The sequence below is a fragment of the Diadema antillarum genome, unplaced genomic scaffold (genome assembly GCF_040938485.1).
Source record: "Diadema antillarum isolate AM-2024a unplaced genomic scaffold, OU_Dant_1.0 seq00001421_RagTag, whole genome shotgun sequence".
NCBI lineage: Eukaryota > Metazoa > Echinodermata > Echinoidea > Diadematoida > Diadematidae > Diadema > Diadema antillarum.
Window position 1 is genome coordinate 124221 of NW_027272173.1, and position 23218 is coordinate 147438.

Genomic DNA, 23218 nt, shown 5'->3' on the forward strand with positions numbered 1-23218 from the left:
TTCCACTTTGTTTGTTTACGTTTGCATGCACCACACTGTGTATATTATTGGAGTCAAGGTGCAGGCTGTGCACCACGAGTATGTGACTGGCCTCCTATTTTTATCCCGCTTGGGTAAATTGGGCAAGTGAGTCGCTGCTGGACGTTTCTCCTCCATGTTCTCTACCAGAGGGGTGCTGGAATTTGTGAGGAATACATGACGGATTATACACGTCAGTGCAGTATCATCGTCTTTGATTTTGGTCTCGGTGATTCCCATCGACTGTAAACTGGGGATGAGTGGCTAGTGTGGATAACTAAGTTGACAACTTGTTGTGGAGAGAAAGAATGGCAGAAGCAAATCCCGAAGCCAAACCTGATGCAGAGATCGGAGATGATGAAGTGAGTAATATTAAAGTCAGTGTGTGTTGGGATACAATGTAGATCTCCACGATGCTGAGTACACTTGTTGTATCATGCCAGGTATAAGGTCTAATATACTGATTACCCTGCAGTAGCATCAATCCGTGGTATTCTATAGCGGAAATGCAGTGAAATAGTGTAACATTTTGTGTGAGTACAGGGTAAATGCTGTGGTTTAATCGATAGACTGTATGTGTTGTACATCTGTATGTAGTGTACATGTATGTGTAATGTGAAAGGTGTTCAGTAAAACTTGTGTTTTACTTTTTAGCTGTTCAGTAAAAAAGTTTCATGATAGTGGGTTATTCATTTTTTATGTGATACCTTGGAAATATATTAACGTGTGCTATGTTCGCTGTATTAAAGATTTGTTTTCAAATTGAACCTGAATTAGTAATAACATGTCACAACATGTTTAGCATTGCTGTAAAAACCCACAACTGATAACATACTGTTTCAACTCACTCCATACCTACAAGTTCACAGTATGAATGTAAATTGTACATTGTTCTCCAAAATCACAGTGACAGATTGTGTATTATGTACTGTAAAACGAGGAATGTTCGCGTGCATTTTAATTTTGTGAATTTCGCTAGAGCCAAGATTCGCGAAATTAAAATGCATACAAAAGTTTTTATCTACACTATATGCATCGAGTGCCAGTGGCAATTCACGAAAATTTCATGCTGCGAAGAAGGCCATCGGCTCCAATTAGCAAAAAATTTCATACTGTGAATATATCATGTTTTACAGTAGTCTTCGGTGTAGGGTCTGTGTTTTGAATTGAAATTTAGTGTCATGTACGGACCAATTTAAATGTGATTTGCGTATGTGCTTTTGAGTTACACTGTACATGATGTGCCCCATTGTTTTTGCTGTTGCTGTTGAAGCTTATGGAAGCTGGTCATGCTTCAGTTTACTTTCCTGCCTTGTAAATCAAATTTTAATGGTTTCTCAAGATCAAAGGTCAGGTTTTAACAGTTAACATACAGATGTATGTAATGTTTGTACAGTGTATGTTGAATCAAATAGGGCAATACTCATCTCTGATTTGGTTTGGGCTGTACTATTTACTGAGTGTGTATAATTTTGCATTAATCTGTTTGAAATGAGACTGCAGGGTTGGTGAGGTTATGGACTTAGAAAAAAGGAAAAATCATATTGACAAGATAGAATCTTGACAAATGTCGAAGAATGGATCATGACAAAGTAGTTGATTAGGAAAACTTGACCTTGATGTGTCTTCAGAGTGTCTTCAAAGAAAAAACAAAATGAAACTTTTGGTAAAAGTTCACATTAGCAAGCCCAACCATAGTACTACTGTGCATGAGTGTAAACCGAACATCCTTATGTCGGAAATTGTGTTATCAATACATTAAAATACTACTGTATCTACAATGTACGTTGTAGAACAAAATCTTGATGCAAAAAGGCATACAATGTACGTGTAGATGTACAATGCATCGCATACATTGTACATTGTATTTACACTTGTTCATCTGTGCCTGGAAGATCAATGCAGTCCATGCACATCAACCAGTCTTTCCAAAAAAACAGAATTTTGACAAATTAGATGTGGTAATTGCTTCATAGCATTGTGCAAAGGTGGTGTGCAAACAAACACATCTTACAAGAGAAAGATTTACTTGTCGATATACCAGGCTCAGAAAGACTGTGTGTGTATGGTCATGTTAATCTAGGGCAACTGGCTGCAGCAAGCTCTGCAACTATTAAAGGACAAGTTCACCTTCATAGACATGTGGGTTGAGTGAATGCAGCAATATTAGAACACATCAATGAGAGTTTGAGGAAAATCGGACAATCCGTTCAAAAGTTATGAATTTTTAAAGTTTCTGCTCGGTCACGGCTGGATGAGAAGACTACTATAGCTTGTGATGTCATATGAGTACAACTATATAAAGAAAGTATAAAGAAAATTCAAGATATTCTCACTTTTCTCACATAATAAAAGGACACTCGACTTCTCTCTTTCAGATGTCAGGGGAAATAATATTACCCCTAACATAGGTCAGTAACATGTTGAAGAAATGTGCACTTTATTCAAAAAGTCAAGTTTTGTGGAATTCTCTTTTAATTTTCCTTATATTGTTGTACGCATGTGACATCATACACTGTAGTAGTCTTCTCCTCCAGCAGTGATTGCACAGATACTTTAAAAATTCATAACTTTTGAACGGATTGTCCCCAAACTTTCACTGATGTGTTCTACTAATATTGTTGCCTTCACTCAATCCACATGTATATGTGACCGTGCGCCTCAAAACGAACATAAAGTCGCACACACTGATTTTGCGTGAGGACTGAAAATAAGTGAAATGGGTCAACCTAGCCGAACTTGACTTTTTCATATTTTCTGAAAGAGCGGGTCTTCTTTTACATTATGCTAAAATTTGGTATCATAAAACGGACAGGAAAGTGTGTTTTTTTAGCAGTTTATCTCGAACATTTTTGGTAGAATAGTGTGATTAGGTGTGCCTTTAGAATTCTTTTTTCATTTCTGGAAAACCTTATCCACACTCTTCACTTTCAACTCTAATAACTTTTGAAAGGACGCTACTGCTTTGAAAGTTGGCATTAATTATGGACAGAATGTGTTAATGAGGCATGCTTAATTTCAGTTTAATCTGATAATCCCTTCATTGTTGTTACTCTGGTGGTTTACTTCCTCTTTTTTGTCCCATTCATCGCACAGCCAGCACGGTTTGGTAAAGATTAAGCTCTTGAATAGACACTGTACTGCAGAGCCTCTTTTCTCAGTTTACACTTTTCCTGGGTTTGTGCTTTCTTTCCAATATTTAGATAGGTTAGGAGAGTCAATTTGGTTTGAGTTATACATCTTTTTAAAGCTTAAAGTCTGCTCTTTCAGAATATGGTCTTAACTAAAAATTCATGTCTGGCGACTTTTTGTTTGTTTTGAGGTGCAGGGTCACATATGAAGGTGAACTTGTCCTTTAAAGTCTGTGGTTTTCGTTTCCGCAGTCACGTCACATGAAAGTCAAATATGTAATGTGAGTATGCCATAACCTCTTCAGAAAGGGAACAAGCTCTGTCTCTCAGATAGTTATATGTAGAACATTGCAGATAAGTGGGAGACTGAGGTCGCATGTTTTGGGAGAGGTGCTGAACATCTGTGCAGGGTAACGAGTCCTGCTTGGTACCGATAATAACTTCTGGCAAAGAGCAAAGGGGTAAAGCCAGTGACATGGTCATCGGATATTGCACACAAGGAATAGTACATGCAAAGAAGATCTTTCATGGTTTACCAAAGGTGACTCGTAATGACCTAGTGATATTACATCTGAAGTCTACAGAAAGACAGGCAGGAAAAGCACTATGTCCAGTGTATTAGCACTGTTGGATGACAAAGAACCAAGGAGGGAAAAAAAACACACAAAAAACACTATGAACAGTGCATGATAATGAACACTTAATGATTTACAGTGTAGATGATGGAGATGGCTATAAAAGCCATGAATCTGATCAACTTTGATCTGTCAAACCTTCAGAAGAAATAAGAAAGTACTTGTATTCAATGTGCGGAAAGAACAAAGATGAGCTTAAAACAAAAGGATTTAGCCGTATTGAAACTGGAAGCAAAAGCTTTGAAATATGTTTATTATGATAGTCAGTGAAGATTTATAGTTGGTGTACAGGAAGGAAACTTTCCGAAGCTCAGTATATCTCACTTCCTTCTCCGTACCTCGAAAACTGATCTCGGAGACTCTTGAGCTTCCACTTGTGTGTTCGCTCTGCCTTCCTTACTTCCTGCCATTGCGGTATACTGGCAGCGTGCAGGGTATGTTACATCTTCCCTCAGCATTTCCTTTGGTGAGGCCAGCACCGCTTGGCGTGCACCAGTACTGTCGTAGAAAGTGTTCTCAGGTGGAGGGAGTAATCAATGAGAAGTTCGCACTCTGTGCCAGAATTGGAGTGCTGTTTGATACTCTGGGATACCTTTTTGTAGATGCAGTGTATGTGTTCATTCTTATGACCATGTTTAAGATTTATGGATTAACAGTTTTGTTAGCTACCCTAGTGTGACTGTTGGCTTCCAGCAAGTGTGAACAGAAGTGTACACCAAAGGTCTTCTATGGAGAGACAGAAAACCTTTTGCAATGAATGAAGATCTTGATTTTTGTGAGAAGAATCTGTGATGTTGTATGGTACCCAGATATTTGAATTGCATAGACCGAATTAACATCACAACATGTGCATCTTGGGCAGCTCCATTTTGTAGTTGTAGACATCTACGGGCAGCCAGTTGTGAGCAGGGAGCATGGCAGATATAGATTTATGATTTTCATTCTGAAATGCTTCAATGTCTGTGTCGTGTCCTTTCCTGCTAATGACTTTCTGGATGGAATAAGCACTCTGGAATAAATCAAATCTTGTGTGCTGTAGGGAGCCTACCAAAGATCCACCAGCTATGACAAGGTACGGAGACTGGTAAAGGAGGAGGGGCGAATGGCTCGCAACCTCGTCACATGGAATGTCCCCGTGGAGAGTGATGACAGCGACAATAATGATGGTAAGCTTGTTTGGTATTTTGTATAGTATGAATGAGGCTTTCATATTCTTGTTTGTGTTTGTGTTTGTGTTTATGTTTGTGTCTTTGTGTCTTTGTATGTGTCTGTATTTGTGTTTGTGTGTGTGGTTTTTTATGCCTCCGCAACGAAGTGGCCGGAGGCATTATGTTTTCGGGTCGTCCGTCCGTCCGTCCGTCCGTCCGTCTGTACGTCCGTACGTCCGTACGTCCGTCCGTCCCGTTTTGTTTTTGTCGATATCTCAAGAACCGTGTGGTGGTTTTACATCAAACTTGGTATGAGGGTATATCCTTGGGGGATAATACTTTGTGTGGATTTTAGGGTCACAGGGTCAAAGGTCAAAGGTCACAGGTTATTTTGTGAAAAAAAATTTGAAATTTCATGTTTTTCTCCATATCTCGCAAATGGTTCAAGGTATCTTCATGGAACTTAGTATATATGCTTGTACTGATGGGCAGTGATTATCTAGGGAAGTTGGGGTCGTGGGTCAAAGGTCAGGGGGTCAAAGGTCAAGGTCAACTCCTCAAAATATCACTACTTTCCTTAGAATGCAATATGCCTGAAGGTTTTTTTTTTTTTTTAACTTGATGTATGGCATGTATTACCCAATATATATTTTTGGGGAAGTTTCTTGCCAAAAGGTCAAAGGTCAAAGGTCAAAGGTCAAGTGAAAGTGCTAAATTGCACTTTTTCCTCCATATCTCGAAAGTAACTCCAGGTATCATCATGAAACTTACATATTTATGCATGTTCAACCTAACAGTGATTCTCTTTGGAACTGTGAGGTCAAAGGTCAAAGGCCAGGTTTAGATAATGCTATTTTCCCATTTGATACTGAAATTATACTTTTCCTCAATACCTTGAAAATTACTCAATGCATAAACTTATAAAAGGGTCAAAAGTCAAGTAAAAATCATCAGTTACCCAAATACCTGCACTCTGACATTTTAATCATTCATCCAATTGAACCTAGTTCTAGGAAAGTGAACATTCAGCACATTTGTGTCAAACCTGTCCTTTTAATATTTTGCCAGTTGTGTGAAACTGTCATCACACATTGTCAAGACATTGTACTACAGGTATAGACTTATTAGGAGAACCATGCATTATGGCGGAGGCATATCAGTAGCCGTAGCGATATGTCTAGTTTTTTTTTTTAGTTTCAGTGAGTGTTTATAATTACATGTTCATTTTATGATCTACCTGGTTAAGTCAGGGTTTTAAAAAAAAGAAACAAAAATGCTGAAAATCATGCTTTGCTCTGAAGGCAGTATGATACTCTTTTTAATAGTAGTGTATGATTTATGTTTTTCGGGGAACTGAAAGCTGTAGGATTTGTGCCTTGTTCATTGTAATGATTCTTTGACCAGATTTTTATATATTCAGAGCAATAAACTAAGCCTTATTGTTACATTGATACACAGAGATGCTTGCTTATTAGCTGTGTTAAAGCAAGGAAAATAAATGGCAAAGCTGTAGTATCAAATTTCACTTTCTGTTGAAGTGACTGATTCTTCTGTACTATAGCAATCTGCATCTTTGAAACACTCACATAATGGCAGAAACAAAAACATATCCTTTTACAGCAAAAATGTATGCCATATTTGACGGAAATGGCCTGACTATAAAGCAAACTTACACTTGGTGTAATGTACATAAGATACTGTTATTAGCATTTGAATGTTTCTATATGTTTGCTCCACATTATCTAAGGGAGCTACTTCAAATTTACACACCAGAAAGAAACCTACGATCAAAAAGTAAAGATTTTTTTGTTATTCCAAACAGAAGAACCAAATTTTATGGAGAACGAACATTTGCATTTAATGCCCCTGTCTTATGGAATAATTTACCTCAGAAATTGAGACAAATCACTGATATAAATAGATTCAAGTCTGCCTTGAAAACGCATTTGTTTACAGTGTAAGCAAAATGAAGCTCGGTACCATCACTGTAATTGGAATTATATGTTCTTGTTACAATCTTTTCATTTTTTGAGTGCATAGGGACATTATCACTATGTGTTATGCGCTATATAAGCACTGTCAATTATTATTATTATTACATAATGTAATACAGTACAATATTTTCCCTTTTGTATGTAAGTCCAATGTAGTCTAGGAAAAACCATGTGCCTAAAAAAGAATCTGACAGAAGATGACAGCAGAGTATTTTTTTATTCCAAATATGTGTGACTATATAATAGAATACTGGTATAAAACATAAGAGATGTTTGACTCTGCCTCAGCTAATTTGATTATAATACTTCCTTTGTTGACTGTGTAGTTAATCCTAAATTCTAATCTTGGTGAGCAGTGATTAGCTTAAGTGCCACTTCACTTATCTCCTATTATCTACAAAAACTCAGGCAAAAAAGATACAGTTTGATAAAAGATACAGCTAATACTATAAGTATATGTAATTTTATCATGTATGAAATATATGTGTAGTGTAAAAACTCTAAACCTAATTAGAAAGTCTCATAAAGATGTGTTTATTTTGTATATGCATATATATGTGACTATACATGCTTGTGCTGTATTTGGCTCTAAATGTTTGTGTATACATGTAGTATGTATTAATTTGTGTATACACTGTGTTCATATACGAGTATGTACTGATATATATGTGAGGCCATAAGTGCTTTCTCTGGGCAATGCAGTCCAGCAGATTAACTCAGTCTCATGATTCTTTATACCTGAGTGAGCGCAGTACATTTATACCAGAGCTGCAAATTGCAGAATATCTGCATATTATTGTAGCCCAAGTGTATAAGGATTATTTTGTTTTTTATTTTTTATTTTCATGCTACCATAGATGAAATGACAAAGCGGAGGAGCAGGAAGCAGCATGCCCAAGGGCTGACCAAGGTGAGGAAGAAACCGCATTCGATGCTGGAGTCACCCAGAGAGCAGAAGGCATCTTCCAGCTGTGGGGATACCCAGGTAAAAGCTACCTTCACCGTCACTATAACATGTTTGCCACAAAAGACCCATTCACACAGCCATTGATGGTCGCTATTATTTGCGTTGTGATTCAAATGGTGATCCAAAAAAACATTTCTTTTTTTTAAAATGTGTATGGACATAATGATTGCGACCATCAGTGAGATTAAAATTGTAATTCACATACAACTGTATAACTATAAGTGGGACATTTCCAAAATAGTAGCGATTATTTGTGGTGTGAAATGTGTTTGTTTTTACATCCCGTAAAGCAAGGTGCATGCTGGGCAAAGTCACGTCAATCCCCGAGACTCGCCCTTGTACAGCTAGGCCTCACTGGAACTGGTGCAATTTGGATCTTAATTTTGTTTTTGCAAGTGTACGTGTGACCAAGAATACAAAACAAGTGTGATCCAAATCACGATTCGTATCACAATTTTTCAGTGTGTGTAAATGATCCTAGAGCCAATCTGGTGACTAATGTCTTTTCTCCGTTGATAAGCACCTTTTCCAGACACTAACCGACATGACATAAGAACTGTGAAATTCTGGTAGTCGTCGGTGTATCATGCTTGCTGTCATGTTGAACACTTTTATTGCTAGTTTTTGTCTAACTCTTGGTCTATTCTATTTTCAGGTGACAGTCAATCAAAGGCTAATGAAATAGTTTTATAATGTTCAGCTACTAGCACATAGAGATTTGGAGAGGTTAAAGGCTAGTCTACATGAACACCGCATTCAGTGCTTCTCAATTTTTCAATAGAAATCTTATTCCTGTTTCACTTCCCCTTTTCAACAATGATGAAAAATAAACAAATTCAAACCAGATGGCATATCATCATTTCCCATTGTTCTAGCATCGATATTCAACAAATGCTAGTGCAGATATGATGGTCGTAAATGCACCATCCATACCCCAGCTCTGAACCAGAATCAGATATGTACAGAGTACAAACAAACACATATTTATGTTATCACAGAGTGACTGATAATGTGTGTAGATATCCTTTGTGTTGCTATTTATACAAGGCTGTTGTAAGATAGCAACGTTAAGTCTAAGGAAGTTTGTTTCAGCTGAGAAAACACTGCCTAGATGGCGTTTCCATGGGGAAAGATACGCTATGAATAGACCTGCTGGGATTTTAGACTGTGCAGTGTACTCTTTCAAGGACTGTTATATTTACATCATGCTCTTTAGAAAAACAAAACATGGAAACTTGCAAAGAAAACAAAGTGCAACCATTTACACTTACATTATTGAATCTGTAAGTAGTCTTTTATGATACAACACCATCACACTATGACCAGGAAATCGCCAATATCTGTATCGTAAAATGCTGCTTACGTTTACTCTAGAACTTCTTTTACTTGGTACCATATTGATCAAATATTTGTTGATCTGTTAGTTTAAACATTATTGCATTCATACATTGATCTGTCAGTTTTGTAAGTAGCAAGCTTTTAAAGATATATCTGCAACGCTAATGTTTGTGGCACACCTCCTCCCTGGTTGGAAAATGGGAACAGCTGTCTTGCGTATGTGTGAAACAACATTTTTGCCTAATAGCCGTGTCACAGGATTGACGTCGCAGATCTAAAAAGCTTGCTAGTATTGCTACTGGGGAGACTGACTTTCTTAATGATATGTGACCCGCTACAACAAAAGGATCCTAAAGTCGCTGACGGCTGAGCCAAGAAAATTGAGTTTGAAGTCACATCATCAAAATTGGTCACAACAATCGGATTTCTGTTTTTGGCATAATTCTGTACTCTAATGTTTTGTCTATCATCTGCCGAAATTTCGAAGCTAAATGATCAAAGGAAAGGCAAGAAATCAGCGTTTTTCTGGGCCATGATTTTTCGACTTTCAACGTAACAGAAACGTGTCCAAAGATTTGGATTTAGCGCCGCAATTAGGCTCCGCCCCTAGCAACAAGGGAGTGATCCTACTGGTCAGTGCGTGGCATCCTGATTACTGATTGGTCGTGCGTAGACCGCTGGCGCTAAGCTTGAATGAACATCACGGAGGTTGCTAGGAGCCTACCTTCTATTGTCAGACGGTGAAAACTGTCTCGCCTCTCCTTGATCATGATAGCGTCGGAAGGATAAATTTGAAGGCGTTTTTCTCGAAGCACTGATTTCCTCAACCACTTGACATGCGCTGATAAAGTCATCGATATCTCCGTAACCGAGTACTTTTATGAGTTGTGCTATATATGAAATTAAAGTAGAAGAGTAGAAAAGGGAATAATGTCATGCAATTTTTAGAAAATTGTCCTCCCCCGACTTTCGGATCCTTTTGTTGTAGCGGGTCACATATGCAGTGAGCTGAAGTGTTTTCTGTTTACACTGGATTACTCACACGACAGGAGAAAACTGAGCGAGCGATGACCCCCAACCGTAAGAAGGCTGCCAAGAAGGTGGACCTACGAGCTCGCTACTGGGCATTCCTCTTTGACAACCTGCAGAGGGCAGTGGATGAAATCTACCAGACGTGTGAGGTGGACGAGAGCATAGTCGAGTGCAAGGTTAGTGTGGTACAGTGGACTCTACGTAATCTCGAGGGGTTGAGAGAGAAAACTTTTCTCCTGTTTAACTGGTGTTCCTGCTAAAGCGGTTCCTGATCATCAGATGAGCACTGTCACATCAGAATTTTCTTGTCACTTTCTAAAGTGCAGTTCTGCACCATGTTCAAGTCGGCTGTGACATTGTTGACTGTGACAAATAACGTGCTTCATCAAAATTGGAACTAATATGAGAAGGGCATTGGATTTCAAAGGTGATAAGTTGATGGAGTCATCAATTTCTTCCTTTTGCTGTGTACACACAAACAAAAATCTGTTAGTAATGTTTTTGGATGATAATTCAGCAAGTTCAACTCCTTCCATCTACATGTACATGTACAGGTACAAGTCAATATGGATAAGATATTACAAGACAATAATTTGATGAAATTATACAACTTATTCACTTATTTCTTTTCAAAAATGGAGAATATAATGAAAAACTCATGTCCAATTCAGTGGAAGATTTCTGATGTTATAACATCATCACCTCTTCCTATATGAGAGTGTGGTTGCAGCCAACATCACAGCTGCCAGTAAAAATGTGGGTAGCTTTGAAATTAGAGAAGCTTCTGATATTGAGGTCCAATTCTAAGAAAACCTCTGCCATTCTGTCCATCTGGCCTTACTCTTTTCATTCAAGCTGGTGTGAACATGTTGCAAAGTTACACTTTAAAGCTGATTTGTCTTTCAGTTTCCAGTACTAAGCTAGAAGCACATATTATGTTGCATTGCAAGAGGAGATTGACAGTGGCCAATGACTCTCAATGTTTGATCATGTGGAATTTTAAATATTATGTTTGACTGATAATTTGCTGCGTTGCTAGGTTATGTCATTGCATGGCTCCATGGTACACTGATGATATACAGCATGATTACAGTCAGGTGAAATTTCAGTACGTTGTTATGACGTTACTGTGTCTCAGTCTTGATTTTCTTTTATTTTGACATTCATTACACCCCCTCAAGACCTATAGTCAGCACCTGAAATAATGAGTACAGGTGAAGTTAGTAGCCAAATATTTCTTAACACTGCTTTAATTTATACTGTACATAAGATGCTATTAAAAGAAATACACTGTCTTGCTGATATTTATTATTCATTAGTAACATGCGTCTGTTCTTTAGCAAAGTTGTTACCTGATTTGTGACCTGAAGCTTTGTGATGACCCATGGCATAGATTAAACCAGGATTATCTTAATCTCCTCCTTGTGATACAGGAAGTGATTATGATCCTGAAGAGTGCCACACAAGACTTTGATGCCCTCATTAAAAGGATTACCGTTCAGAAGGACTTTGAGAACGCCGATGCTGAGAACAGGTGGGTGTTGCTATGACGATGGTTTCAAATACCATCTTGATACCTCAGAGTTTTGTCATCTTTTGGGTTTTTTACCTTTACCCCAAGTTGCTGTGTTTCTCTTGGCATGGTCTTTGAGAATTATTTTTTAAAAAGTGGAGAGAGGTTCCTCTTAATACTAACTGCACAGGCACTGCAAAGCTGGCAATGTGCTGCCACGCACTTGGTTTCGAAGTTTTACTAACCTGAATTTCACAATTGAATAGCTGTTTTATTTCTTTGTTGCTCAAAGAATTTTGCTTTGATAAATGCATCCTTGAAAATTTTTAGCAAATTTTCAAATGAATGATCTAGTTTTTTTGATTAACTGAATTTACTTTCAGCATAATTATTGCTAATTGCTTATTCTAGAATTCTACCCTTATCAGAAATGAATGGCAAACAATTATCAATGTTTTATGTCTTCAAGTACCAAAATAAATGAGCACTAGCCACGCTTGCCAGCAGCTACCCCAAAGGTGAATCTGGATGATGGCTGATTAGTCAAAGTGCATGTGAGCTAATGTAGCAAGAGAGAAAAACACTGCTTGTGTGTCAAAGTCAATTATTACGGATGATTAAAGTGAATATCCTGCTGCTGTACATGTGGTATCAATAACGTATTAAATGTTTTAATACCAATGACTATTTGCTGTTAGGACATTTTGTCTAATGGGGCACAGTAACAGCCAGATCCTCATCTTTCTAGTTACATAAACTGGGGTGACTGCACTGTGTTTTTAAGTTAGAGCTTGTACAAGTTAACATAATATTTTCTCTCTCGGCTACTGTTCTGTAATGGTCTCTTATAGTGGATGCATTTAATTTGTTTGCTTTTGTTTGTAGCAAGGGTGTGAATTATTCAATGAATTCAGTAAACACATCCAGACTATAGACTATGTTGCAACACTAATGGTTGGGCATTTTCTTCTTTCATAAAATGCGCCATGCTCATCAGGCTGAATTGTGTTTCTATGAGAGTGTCATGTCAAATTTCTAATCTTTCAGCCAGGAGGGACCAGAAGGGGGCCCACAGTTATTGTAGATTTCAAAAGTTGGAATAGTTCTGGACTAGCTTTTATTGGTGTTTGAAGAGAAACAGAGCAACTGGTGCACCTGTGTCATCTTAGATTCAGGAGTGCCTACAATGACAAGGGGGGGGGGGGGGAATGTTATGTAACAATTCCCTCCATCCCCCCCCCCCCCCGAAAAACACAAGGCTTTACCAAATTTTCGTGGGGAGAGAGTTTCTAGCATGTTTGTGCTTTGAGGTTGCTGTATTATATGCATATGGATGTGTAGACTGAGAACAAATTTGCATGTTTTGGTTTAGTTCAATTTTTGGTTCAATTACTTTGGTTTAATTTCATACAATCGTGTTATGACAAGACTGTGAAGGTATAATGGGTCAAGTGTTGAGTGTTGTTTGGATTTGGTTCAAACGTTTGGAGCTGATATGCCAAATTGGGTAAACTTTCCAAAAAATTCTCCATAAATGACACAAATGATGGCATGAGCTAGGCTTGAAAGCATTTCAGACCATATATACGGAGAACTAAAGGAGGCGTGTGCTACCTCCTTGGAAGAACCTATGGCGAGAGCATAATGACGACTATAGCGATGTAGCATCCATTCATTTCTTCTTCTTGCAACAGTGCTCACCCCTTTTCCTTAGATCTATGAAATCCTGGATGAAAGTTTAAATTTGCACCAACATGATCATATAAACAGGGCAGAATTTTTCTTTGTTTGTTTAAAAAATCAATTTTTGCATTCTCTGCACTGCAAGCAAGTTGTAAAAACAAATAAATGTCACTTGGGCACTTGCTTTATTTCAGAGAACAAAACTCTTTTGATAGAGCTACTATTTCTTTTTTAACTTTTGACCCATGTTCTTCATAATGTTTTTGATGTGTGGAATTGTAGAGGGGTGATACAGTAACAATCTAATCAATACTAACTCCAAGTGTTTTGTTTTCTCCTTTATGAGATTCATGCGTTGTTTGCCGTGTTTTCCTCAATCGATTTACTCTTTTTTCTTTGATTGCCGTGCCGTTTGACCCTAAACCTTACCCAACCTTGCGACTAACCTCACTCTGGGGTCAGACCGACTTCCATTGTTTGGGAGGTCAGGAAGTCGTCTTCGTCACCTTCCAAGCACAGAGCCCCCAGCTGGCCCGCTGAGGCCAGATTTTCTACCCACAGACGGTTGGTCCCTCTTCCATTCTTCCCCTCCCCCTAATTCTCACTATCGCATATAGCCGATACCAAGCGATATCACCTCGCGACACCAATATCTGATCGATCGCTCTTGGGACGTACACTTCCGGTTTTGCGGTTTACCCACGTCATGTCCTTCATCTATGGATATTTTCCATAATTTTGTTGTTTCGCATCATCGGCCCAGCATTGGGCCGCTTCACAGAATAATCCCATTCATCAAATGTAAAGTTACAGATTAGAAAATAACTTGATTATTTGACAGATTGTAAGACAAAATTTGATATGATCTGTGAATACTATTACTTCGGCATTCAATGTGCATAAAAGCGTACATTTAGACATTGCGCATTCATAACCAGAAATTTATATCCCAAGAATTAAAGGTAAAAAAATTAGAGCGCCACACGCATTCAGGTTTGGAGAGCTATATGCGATAGGGAGAATTGTTAAATGTTATTTGTGAAATACAGGATAGGTAATGTATTTTGTCTGCGTTTTGTTTTGTTTTGTTGTGTTTTATTACGGCGCATGTATGAACTTTGCATGAGTTTCACTGAGCGAGAGACATGCAAAATGGGTTAGGATATTGCCCAAAAATGTGGTGTTGGGTGTGCTCACAGAACAAAAAAGAGATTTAATAACTCTTGGCAAAATCGCTCGAAGCACATATTTTGCTGCGCAAAACTGTTTTCAACTTTACCAGTTTTTTTGTGCACAGCAAATTTTGTTTTACATGCAGCATGATCATACATGATAACGATAGGTTAAAAAAAAAAACCCACACACGAAAATGCAGGGTCGCAATATTTTGAAAGTTGTGCGGGTTATGCCTGTAAAACAATTTTTTTTTGCCTTAAATCAAAACAAGCAAGCAAGCAGAGGTCTTAATATTTGCATAGTTGAATTAGAAATTTTGTCTGTTTCTTTCAAGCATTGTCAACACCAGTTTGTAAGGGCCATTTTCTTTTTGATTAGAATGTAATGTGCCACATTTGAGATGAGATGGCCCTGCTGTTTGGCAGGGAGTTTTGTTGAAATTTCCCTTGTGTGAATACAAACGCAAACTAACATCCCAGTTGCTTGAAGATGAAACATTTCATTTCTGTACTTTATATTACATCATGTACGAACCCTGTATCTGTACTAGCATGCTCGTCAGATAAATCATAGAGTTTTGTTTCAATGAAAGTTTTTTTTTAGAATAGATCTTTGCCATAGAGCACTGCTGCACATTAAGAAGAAGAGGCTTTGAATGTGTGTGATCTTCAGCAACAAAATAGCTAGAATGCACCTTATCATCCTTCTCTGTCCAGAGGCAGTTAGGTTTCCACTGTTTCTGGTAGTTAAAGGCATTATTTACCATTTGCAGATGAAACAAAAACCCAGCTTTAGTGCTTCAAAATACTTCTTGAAGGTGAATTAGGGATAGAAACAACCAATGTAAAGATTTGAATCAGTGTAATCAATCTTAAGTATTGTTAAAAATACGAAATGTGAACAATAATTGAAATAAACTAAAAATGGTTTAGTGAGAAAAATAGTGATATCTCCTCATATCTTAGGCTTTATTACGAAATTTTTATATGGTAGGATGTTTTGGGATACAAGTGACCTACACATATGCACCAAATGTGATCCTTTAACATTTTTTTTAAATCACTGCTCCCACTGGTAAACAATACCTTTAACTCTTTTGGGAAGTCAACATTATTTGTAAAGAGACAGTGCTGTGACTGCAAGACTAACGGTTTACTATTTTAAGTATAAGGCAAGGCATCTGTTTCGTATTGTTGACATTGGACCTGGGGGATGTTTCACGTAGTCGAACTTAATTTAAGATTGACTAAAAATTATGGTATGCCACTGGTTTCCCTGATCAATTTTATTAGCTAAATCACCACCCACTTCAAATTATCATTTATGCTAACAGAATAATTCCATTGGTATTTATCTTATCTTGTATCATCAGCGGCTACATAAAAAAAAATCTACAAAATCTTTCATTAGAAAGTTGAGCAACATCGAAGATACACATAGCATACCATAATTTTTAGTCTATCTTAAATCTTAAGTTCGACGTAAATTCTTTGTGAAACATTAATTAGCAAATTTGGCTTGAGTTTGAAAGCAAAAGAAAGCACAAATGTAAACTAACAAGCAAAAGCATTGAAAGCAAAAGTAAAAATTAACAAGCCTTTTTCACCAGGTCACTGAAGTGAAATTTCATGCTGAAAAAACTGTCCTAATATGTGTGCATGCCCAAAAAAGGGGGAAAAAAAAGCACAAGTCACTTGATATCAAAAACCAACTTTATGTCCTGATTCTCTGTACAAGACTTTTAAAACTCTTCTGCTGTTTCACTTGTGATACTTCTCACCACGTACTTTACTCATGAATACAACATGAAACAGCTTCAGTGAAAGAGTACTAACTCATGAGAAACAAACTGCACATTTCTCTTCAACACAGAATAAATGCTCTCACAATTTACCTTATCAACAAGTACTCTATATCTGATATTCTTCTTTGCTAATGTCATACCTAGTACCTCCCCTTCCCTTTTTTTTTCCAGACCAACATCTCTGGCATGGGAAGTAAGGAAGACTTCCCCAGGGCGGGCCCTCGGGGCCAGCCCCACCCCCGATGGGTACAGGAGCACCCCTAGCCCTGTAAACAGGTCCCTTACCTTTGGTGTGCAGCCAGTCACTGAGACTGGTAAAGCGAGGTATGAATATATATAGTATGTCCCCCAAAAAAATTACCTTCAGATTTTTGCTTTGATAACTTCCAATATGATTATACTGTCTGGATGCTATTTCATTGTCTTAGAATATAACATCTGAGCTGTATTTTGCAGAAAACTCCATCCAATTTGGTTAAGTGGTCACAGAGAAATGTGAATCATTGTAAAGCATGTCATGGGTCTGATTCTTCCAAGTTTATAGCACTTTAATGCTCTTGGAGCTGCATATTAATGTGTGAACATAATGGACAGAACTTGGAGGAAAGGGATTCCTGACATGCTCTACAAAAATCCTCATTTCTCTTTGACCACTGAAGCAAATTGGATGGGGTTTTCTGTAAGATGGTGAGTTAAAAGTTATAGTTTCATACCATCAAATTGTATTTGGATTGATTCACTATTTTTTAAGTTATTGTTGCAGGTCATCTCATAGTAACTTTTTGTGGGATATACAGTATACTGGTCTTGTCACAAATTGTAACCCTTCGTAATTTTTTCCCCATAACTATGGCAGGATATACAACAATTACAAACCCAAATTGCCAGTATGAAAGCCCTTCTACGAGCTCCGTGATCAGCTATTTGAATATATATGTGAAGCCACCTTATATAATCACTTGGATTATGTTATATATGTGTAAATATTCAGTGATATTTTTTAAAGGGATGGGTGTGGGGGCTGAAGGCAATGTTTGAGAATTCTTTGCCTTTTTTGTCTGCTAGTATCCTGTAGTAAAGGCAGGGCATCGAATATAAAAATGTGTAGTTCTTGATGTAGTCATCAGTTTAGTAGAATTTTCTAGGAATGTAAAATGTTTTCATGGAGAATAGACAGGTACCATGAGGCTTTAAATATTTTATATTTTCGTGTGAGGGTCCACAGTGCTGTATAAATAAAAACTGTTTGAAGAGTCATCCTTATCCTTGTATTATGCAAATTTTAGGAATCACTATTGCATTGCTGATTGAATAAAGAGATAGGACTATGTCATTTCTACAAGGTTGCAAAGATTGATTAACAATGTGGTATACAGGATATATGGTAGTACTGTAAAAGTGGTTTCTTTCGCGGTGGTTTTATTTTTGCGCTTTTCGTGATTTTCGCGAATTGAGGTTGAACCGCGAAATTAACATCACGCGAAAATGTTTTGGACTCGTCGGTTGTTACAATGCTATCATTACCAACCGCGAATTTAAACACACGCGAAAAAGTCGGCACCGATGGAAACCGCGAAAGTTTCTGTATGTGAACGAAACCACTTTTACAGTAAATACGTGTAGATTGATGTCAATCATACCTATGATCAGCTCAAGTTTGTATTTTTGACTATCCGAGCAACTTTTGACATGTAAATTAAACAATGTCTGATCGCCAGCCCTGTACCAGTGCCAGAAGTTGGTACCAGCTGGGCTGACAGGGTGAAGGGGAAAAAGACCATTAAACCAGTCCCGACCAGCCCCATGAAAAAGGAACTGCCCAAAGTGGAAGCCACCCAAACACCACCACCACCAGCCCCAGCCCCCACTAGTGTGGAGCCAACTCGTGACAGCCGTGTGCCAAGTGTGGATGGAACACACAGCGAAGGTAAGCCTTAGCTATCTCAGTCACTGTGTTCCTACCCTTGTACAGTCATTGTATGGAAGTCTGTTATTTCCTTAACACAAGTTTTTAGATTTTAAAAAAAAAATTGTTTGCTTGGTGAATCAGCAAATGTTGTAGTAGTAATTGGTATTGAAGCGTGCAGAAGCATTTGGGTCATTATTTACATGTATGGAAAATCAGTATTTTCCATGAATCCGATGATTTAATGGATTTTATTACAACATAGTATATTTATGTCTTCAAGGTACATGTATTAGTGAAATGTTGTGTTAGAGAAAACTAGTTTGTTTTTGTTTTTGTTTTTGTTTTTTGCCAGAGAATGCATCATTCACAAAGTGGCGGGACAAGTTATGTCATTTTGGATTGTGCATATTTTATTTTCATCAATGGAGTTATACCCTGCATTTCTACAAGGTACATTGTTATTATTAAAAAAAAAGGTGCTTTAAGGATGACTATGATCCTTTAGGCATGGAGTTGAAACTTCATTTACATTAAGGTGATTTATATGCCACTATTTTGGCCTCTATAGATATAGACATTTGCTGTCAGACTTGTAGTACTGATAATTGTGATCCATTCACAGATATATTGTTTCAGATAGAGTTTTGTGGTTACATCATGCAGGTATGAGTCCTTCAAAGATTTGAAAAAAAACAACAACCCTGATATATTAGTGGAGTATATCCCAAAAGTCCTTCTGTGGACAATTACTACATGGTTTAACTGGAAAACTCTTTATCATGCATACACTGATGCGAGGTTTGATTTGTGTGCAACATTACTGTGATGTTTTGCAAGCTGGTCACACCGCGCTGCAATATTGTATAACACGATATTTTCTCGGCATGAAATTTTCGTGAATCGGAGGCAACGGCCTTATTCATAGCATGAAATTTTGGCAAGTTGCCTCTAACATTAAATCCATATAGTGTAGACAAGATCTTCAGTGTGCATTCTAATTTCACAAAACTCGGCTCTCGCGAAATTTGCGAAATTAAAATGCACACGAACATTCCTCGTTTTACTGCATTCACCACACTTGCAGGACACTGCCGTAATGGCAGATCATGCCACCAAGTTGGATTGGTATACACACACACAGTTGAAAGTTTCACAAATCATTGTTTTTTTTTCCCCGTCTTTTCATTTTTTCTTCCAGATGCGGATGATGAGGGATGGGAAACGGTGCAGAGAAGCAAACAGAACCGGTCCCGCCCGTCCTCTGCTAAGCACTCCGGTGGCCGCCACCACATCTCCACCACCTCTGTACAGACCAGCACCAGCCAGCGGGCGGGGTTGGCCAATGGCCCTGCCCCACCCAAGCCCCCCTCTGCCTCGACGGGCAGAGAGCGGGCCGACAGTGAGAAAGAGAACAGACCAAACCATGTTAGTTGTTTATTATTTGTGTCATCTCAGCTTCACCATAGACATTTCTAAAGCTTTATTGTCCCCGCCGAACGAGTTCGAGCAGGGGACTATGAAACGGGCTCCATACGTGTGTGTGTCCGTGTGTCCGTTTGTGCGTGCGTCCGTGTGTGATCAAAATGCTACAAAATGCTACTCCTTCGCCATTTCTAACCCGATTTCGATTCCGTTTGCTTTATGTGATGGCACTAGGTGAGGGCTTCAAAACTTTTACACAGAATTTTGACCTTTGACTTCTTTGACCTTTGACCTTGATTTTTGACCTGTATTGTACATTTTGCTACAAAATGCTACTCCTTCGCCATTTCTAACCCGATTTCGATTCTGTTTGCTTTATGTGATGGCACTAGGTGAGGGCTTCAAAACTTCTACACAGAATTTTGACCTTTGACTTCTTTGCCCTTTGACCTTAATTTTTGACCTGTATTGTACATTGGCTACAAAATGCTACTCCTTCGCCATTTCTAACCCGATTTCGGTTCTGTTTGCTTTATGTGATGGCACTAGGTGAGGGCTTTAGAATTTGTACACAGAATTTTGACCTTTGACTTCTTTGACCTTTGACCTTGATTTTTGACCTGTATTGTACATTTTGCTACAAAATGCTACTCCTTCGCCATTTCTAACCCGATTTCGATTCCGTTTGCTTTATGTGATGGCACTAAGTGAGGGCTTCAAAACTTCTACACAGAATTTTGACCTTTGACTTCTTTGACCTTTGACCTTGATTTTTTACCTATATTGTACATTTTGCTACAAAATGCTACTTCCGGCAGGGACATATATTACGCACCGCGTAATTTCTACTTTTCCTTGTGTACAATGATAACCCACCTCTCCCCTCCCCCTTCACCAAAATATTTCCAGTGTGCAATCATAGAAAGAATGGAGTAGTGATCGGACGAAGGATTTTAAAGCAAATTAATGATAAGGGAAATGAAGCTAAAGTAGTTAGAAGATGTACCACAGAAAAAGGAGGCAAGTGGTAGAGAGGTGTTTAGCAGAAGACTCTTGTGTGAAGATCACATCCTTTAAAGTAGCGAGACTTTGATATCACCACTGTTAGTAGGGCAGGAAAAGAAACTGAGATAGATAAAAGAAGGGGAAAAAAAGAAGTTTTCATCAGGAGCTAAGAATGTGATGACTGAATAGAAGAGAAAGTTTTCTGAAGACTGTTGTATCGGTGTGGTATAAAAGCTCTCTCTCTCTAAAGATAAACACAGTGACCCGATCTCTTGGGCTGTCCATTGCAACGATACATCGTCAACAGCCACTTTGCAGAACATTTGTCATTGTTGAACAGTGTAAGGGTAAATTTTCTTGGCTTCTATTGACATTTGCAGTATCTACTGAGAATATCTGAACATTTAGAATGACATCAATCCAGCCTTGATCCATGATTAAAGCATCATATGTTCGAAATTCTATGTCACCAAACTTTCTTATTCCTCTACACACATGCTGGCACACACGCAGGTGGACCAAATCACATCTACGTCAGGAGGGGGCGTGGTCAGGCAGCTAATGCAAGAGAGACAGAATGAGCCGCCCCCTACCCCTTCCAAGAGCAGTGACATTAAGGATGACGACCCCTCCATCATCCAAGCATCCACAAGTAAGTGATCTAAGAGTGACAGGGGGATGGGTAGAGAATGGTTTCCTTTCAAGTCAAAAGTGATATCAGGAATTTTTGATATTATCAGTCAATTTTGGTTTTTACATTTTCAATCCTTGTTTAATGTAGATATCAATAATTCCTACATTCTTCCATCCAAGTTGCATCGTCATTCAATCCTGACTGGAAAAAAAAATTCAAATCATCATAGCTGTGAACTCAATCTGTGGATCAAAATCAAGCAGTGCAGAAAGTACTGACATCATGCAAAACTCTGAGTTACCTAGTCTTCGGACAGAGCAGGTAGTACAGGTTCTTTAAAATATTACATAGATACATACTATACATGATGAATTTACATAAGCAAATGTTCGGTTTTTAGTATAAAATTTGTTTCAAAGTTCATCAGACTGCAAGTGATGTTGCCTAACTTCAAGCCCATTGTAGATTACTTTTGAGAAAAGGCTAAGGTTGTCATTAATGAATAAAGAATAAAAGATAGCAGCAATATATTTCTTTGAAGTAAGGGAACTGTTTCTTGTTTTGTGAAGGGAGAGGATAAGCAGTCTGGTCCAAATCCCAGGTTTGTTCATTCTCTTTTACCTGGTGCTCATAATACTGTAAAAGTGGAAATTTTTTTGTGTGTAATTTTTCATGCTCCATCAGGTAAAATGAATCTCACATGTTTCTCATTCCATGGAATCAAAGAGATACAATTATAACATACTGCAAGCAAACATATTTGTGAGCTTTTATTTTCACGCTAGTTTCATGTCACTCAAAATATGCATAAATAAAGACTTTTGCAGTAACACAGATTGAGCACATGATATTATTTCTGAAGAGTAACCGTCAAAAGAAGAAAAAAAAAAACCGTGTCAACATAGAAAGGGCTTCTTTTGGAAACTTATGTACAACTTCATTATTTTGGTGACAAGATGATGTTTTCTTTGTGGTTTATTTGAAGGTAAAACCTTGGTGTCATCATCCGACGATGGGGAGCGGGAAGAAGAGGAGGAGGTATTGGCAAAGAAACTTGATAGTGATGATAATGAGGAGGAGGAGGAGGAGGTATGCTGTGCTTCTAACACTCATTACTACTAACATTCCATCACTAACAAATCTATCTTCAAATGCTCATAGCACATGGCAATGGAAACTGTGAAATAGATAAAAATATGTCATATTTGTTTGCAGGATGCAAACAGGAACTTATGATAATATCCAGAAATTTATCTTTGATCCATTCATGGAGGAGTTAACTTTGTAAAAGTAACTTATATCTACAGTCAATGTACAGCAATCAAGATTTTAAAACCATTTTACTATTATTTCATAGAATGTCAAGTGAAACTGATGAAATTGGTGCAAAGACTGCAGTACTGCAATAATAATTTTTGGAGACCTTTTAGGTTTAAATAAGATTCTAATATGGGAAACTTGTTGTAATTTTCAAATCAGACCATGGAGGTAAAAGGTTACGGAGATCAAAAAGTTTATATACCATGGCCAGCTGTTGAATTAAATGCCGCCATAGCCCAATGCTCTGTCAAGTTTCCACTTGTAGACTACAAGAAATCATATGCTGATGTTTCCTCTGGCATGTATGCGGGACATTATCTAGGCATGGAATTTTTCAGTTCAGTAGCCTTTCTATAAGACCAAAAAAAAAAACCCAAAGAATAATTGGTACTCTCTAAAGACCTCCAAGTTGTCTCAGAAGAAAGTGGGGTGAGGCATGTCATCAGGATGTTTTGTTGAGATGAAATTTTTAAAAACTCATTTTTAAAA

The 23218-nt window shown here is 37.9% G+C and overlaps 1 protein-coding gene across 1 annotated transcript in view; it reads left to right on the forward strand.

Annotated features, from left to right (window-relative positions):
* Nucleotides 1-128: 128 nt before the first annotated feature.
* The window catches only part of LOC139709256 (S phase cyclin A-associated protein in the endoplasmic reticulum-like), a 45223-nt gene continuing 22133 nt past the window's right edge, over nucleotides 129-23218 (forward strand). The window contains 11 exon segments of the mRNA XM_071621206.1: nucleotides 129-380; nucleotides 4824-4950; nucleotides 7784-7911; nucleotides 10281-10439; nucleotides 11697-11797; nucleotides 13922-14023; nucleotides 16611-16763; nucleotides 18158-18366; nucleotides 19547-19773; nucleotides 21289-21427; nucleotides 22395-22498. Of these exon segments, the coding sequence (XP_071477307.1) occupies nucleotides 327-380; nucleotides 4824-4950; nucleotides 7784-7911; nucleotides 10281-10439; nucleotides 11697-11797; nucleotides 13922-14023; nucleotides 16611-16763; nucleotides 18158-18366; nucleotides 19547-19773; nucleotides 21289-21427; nucleotides 22395-22498 (1503 nt within the window). The 5' untranslated portion in view covers nucleotides 129-326.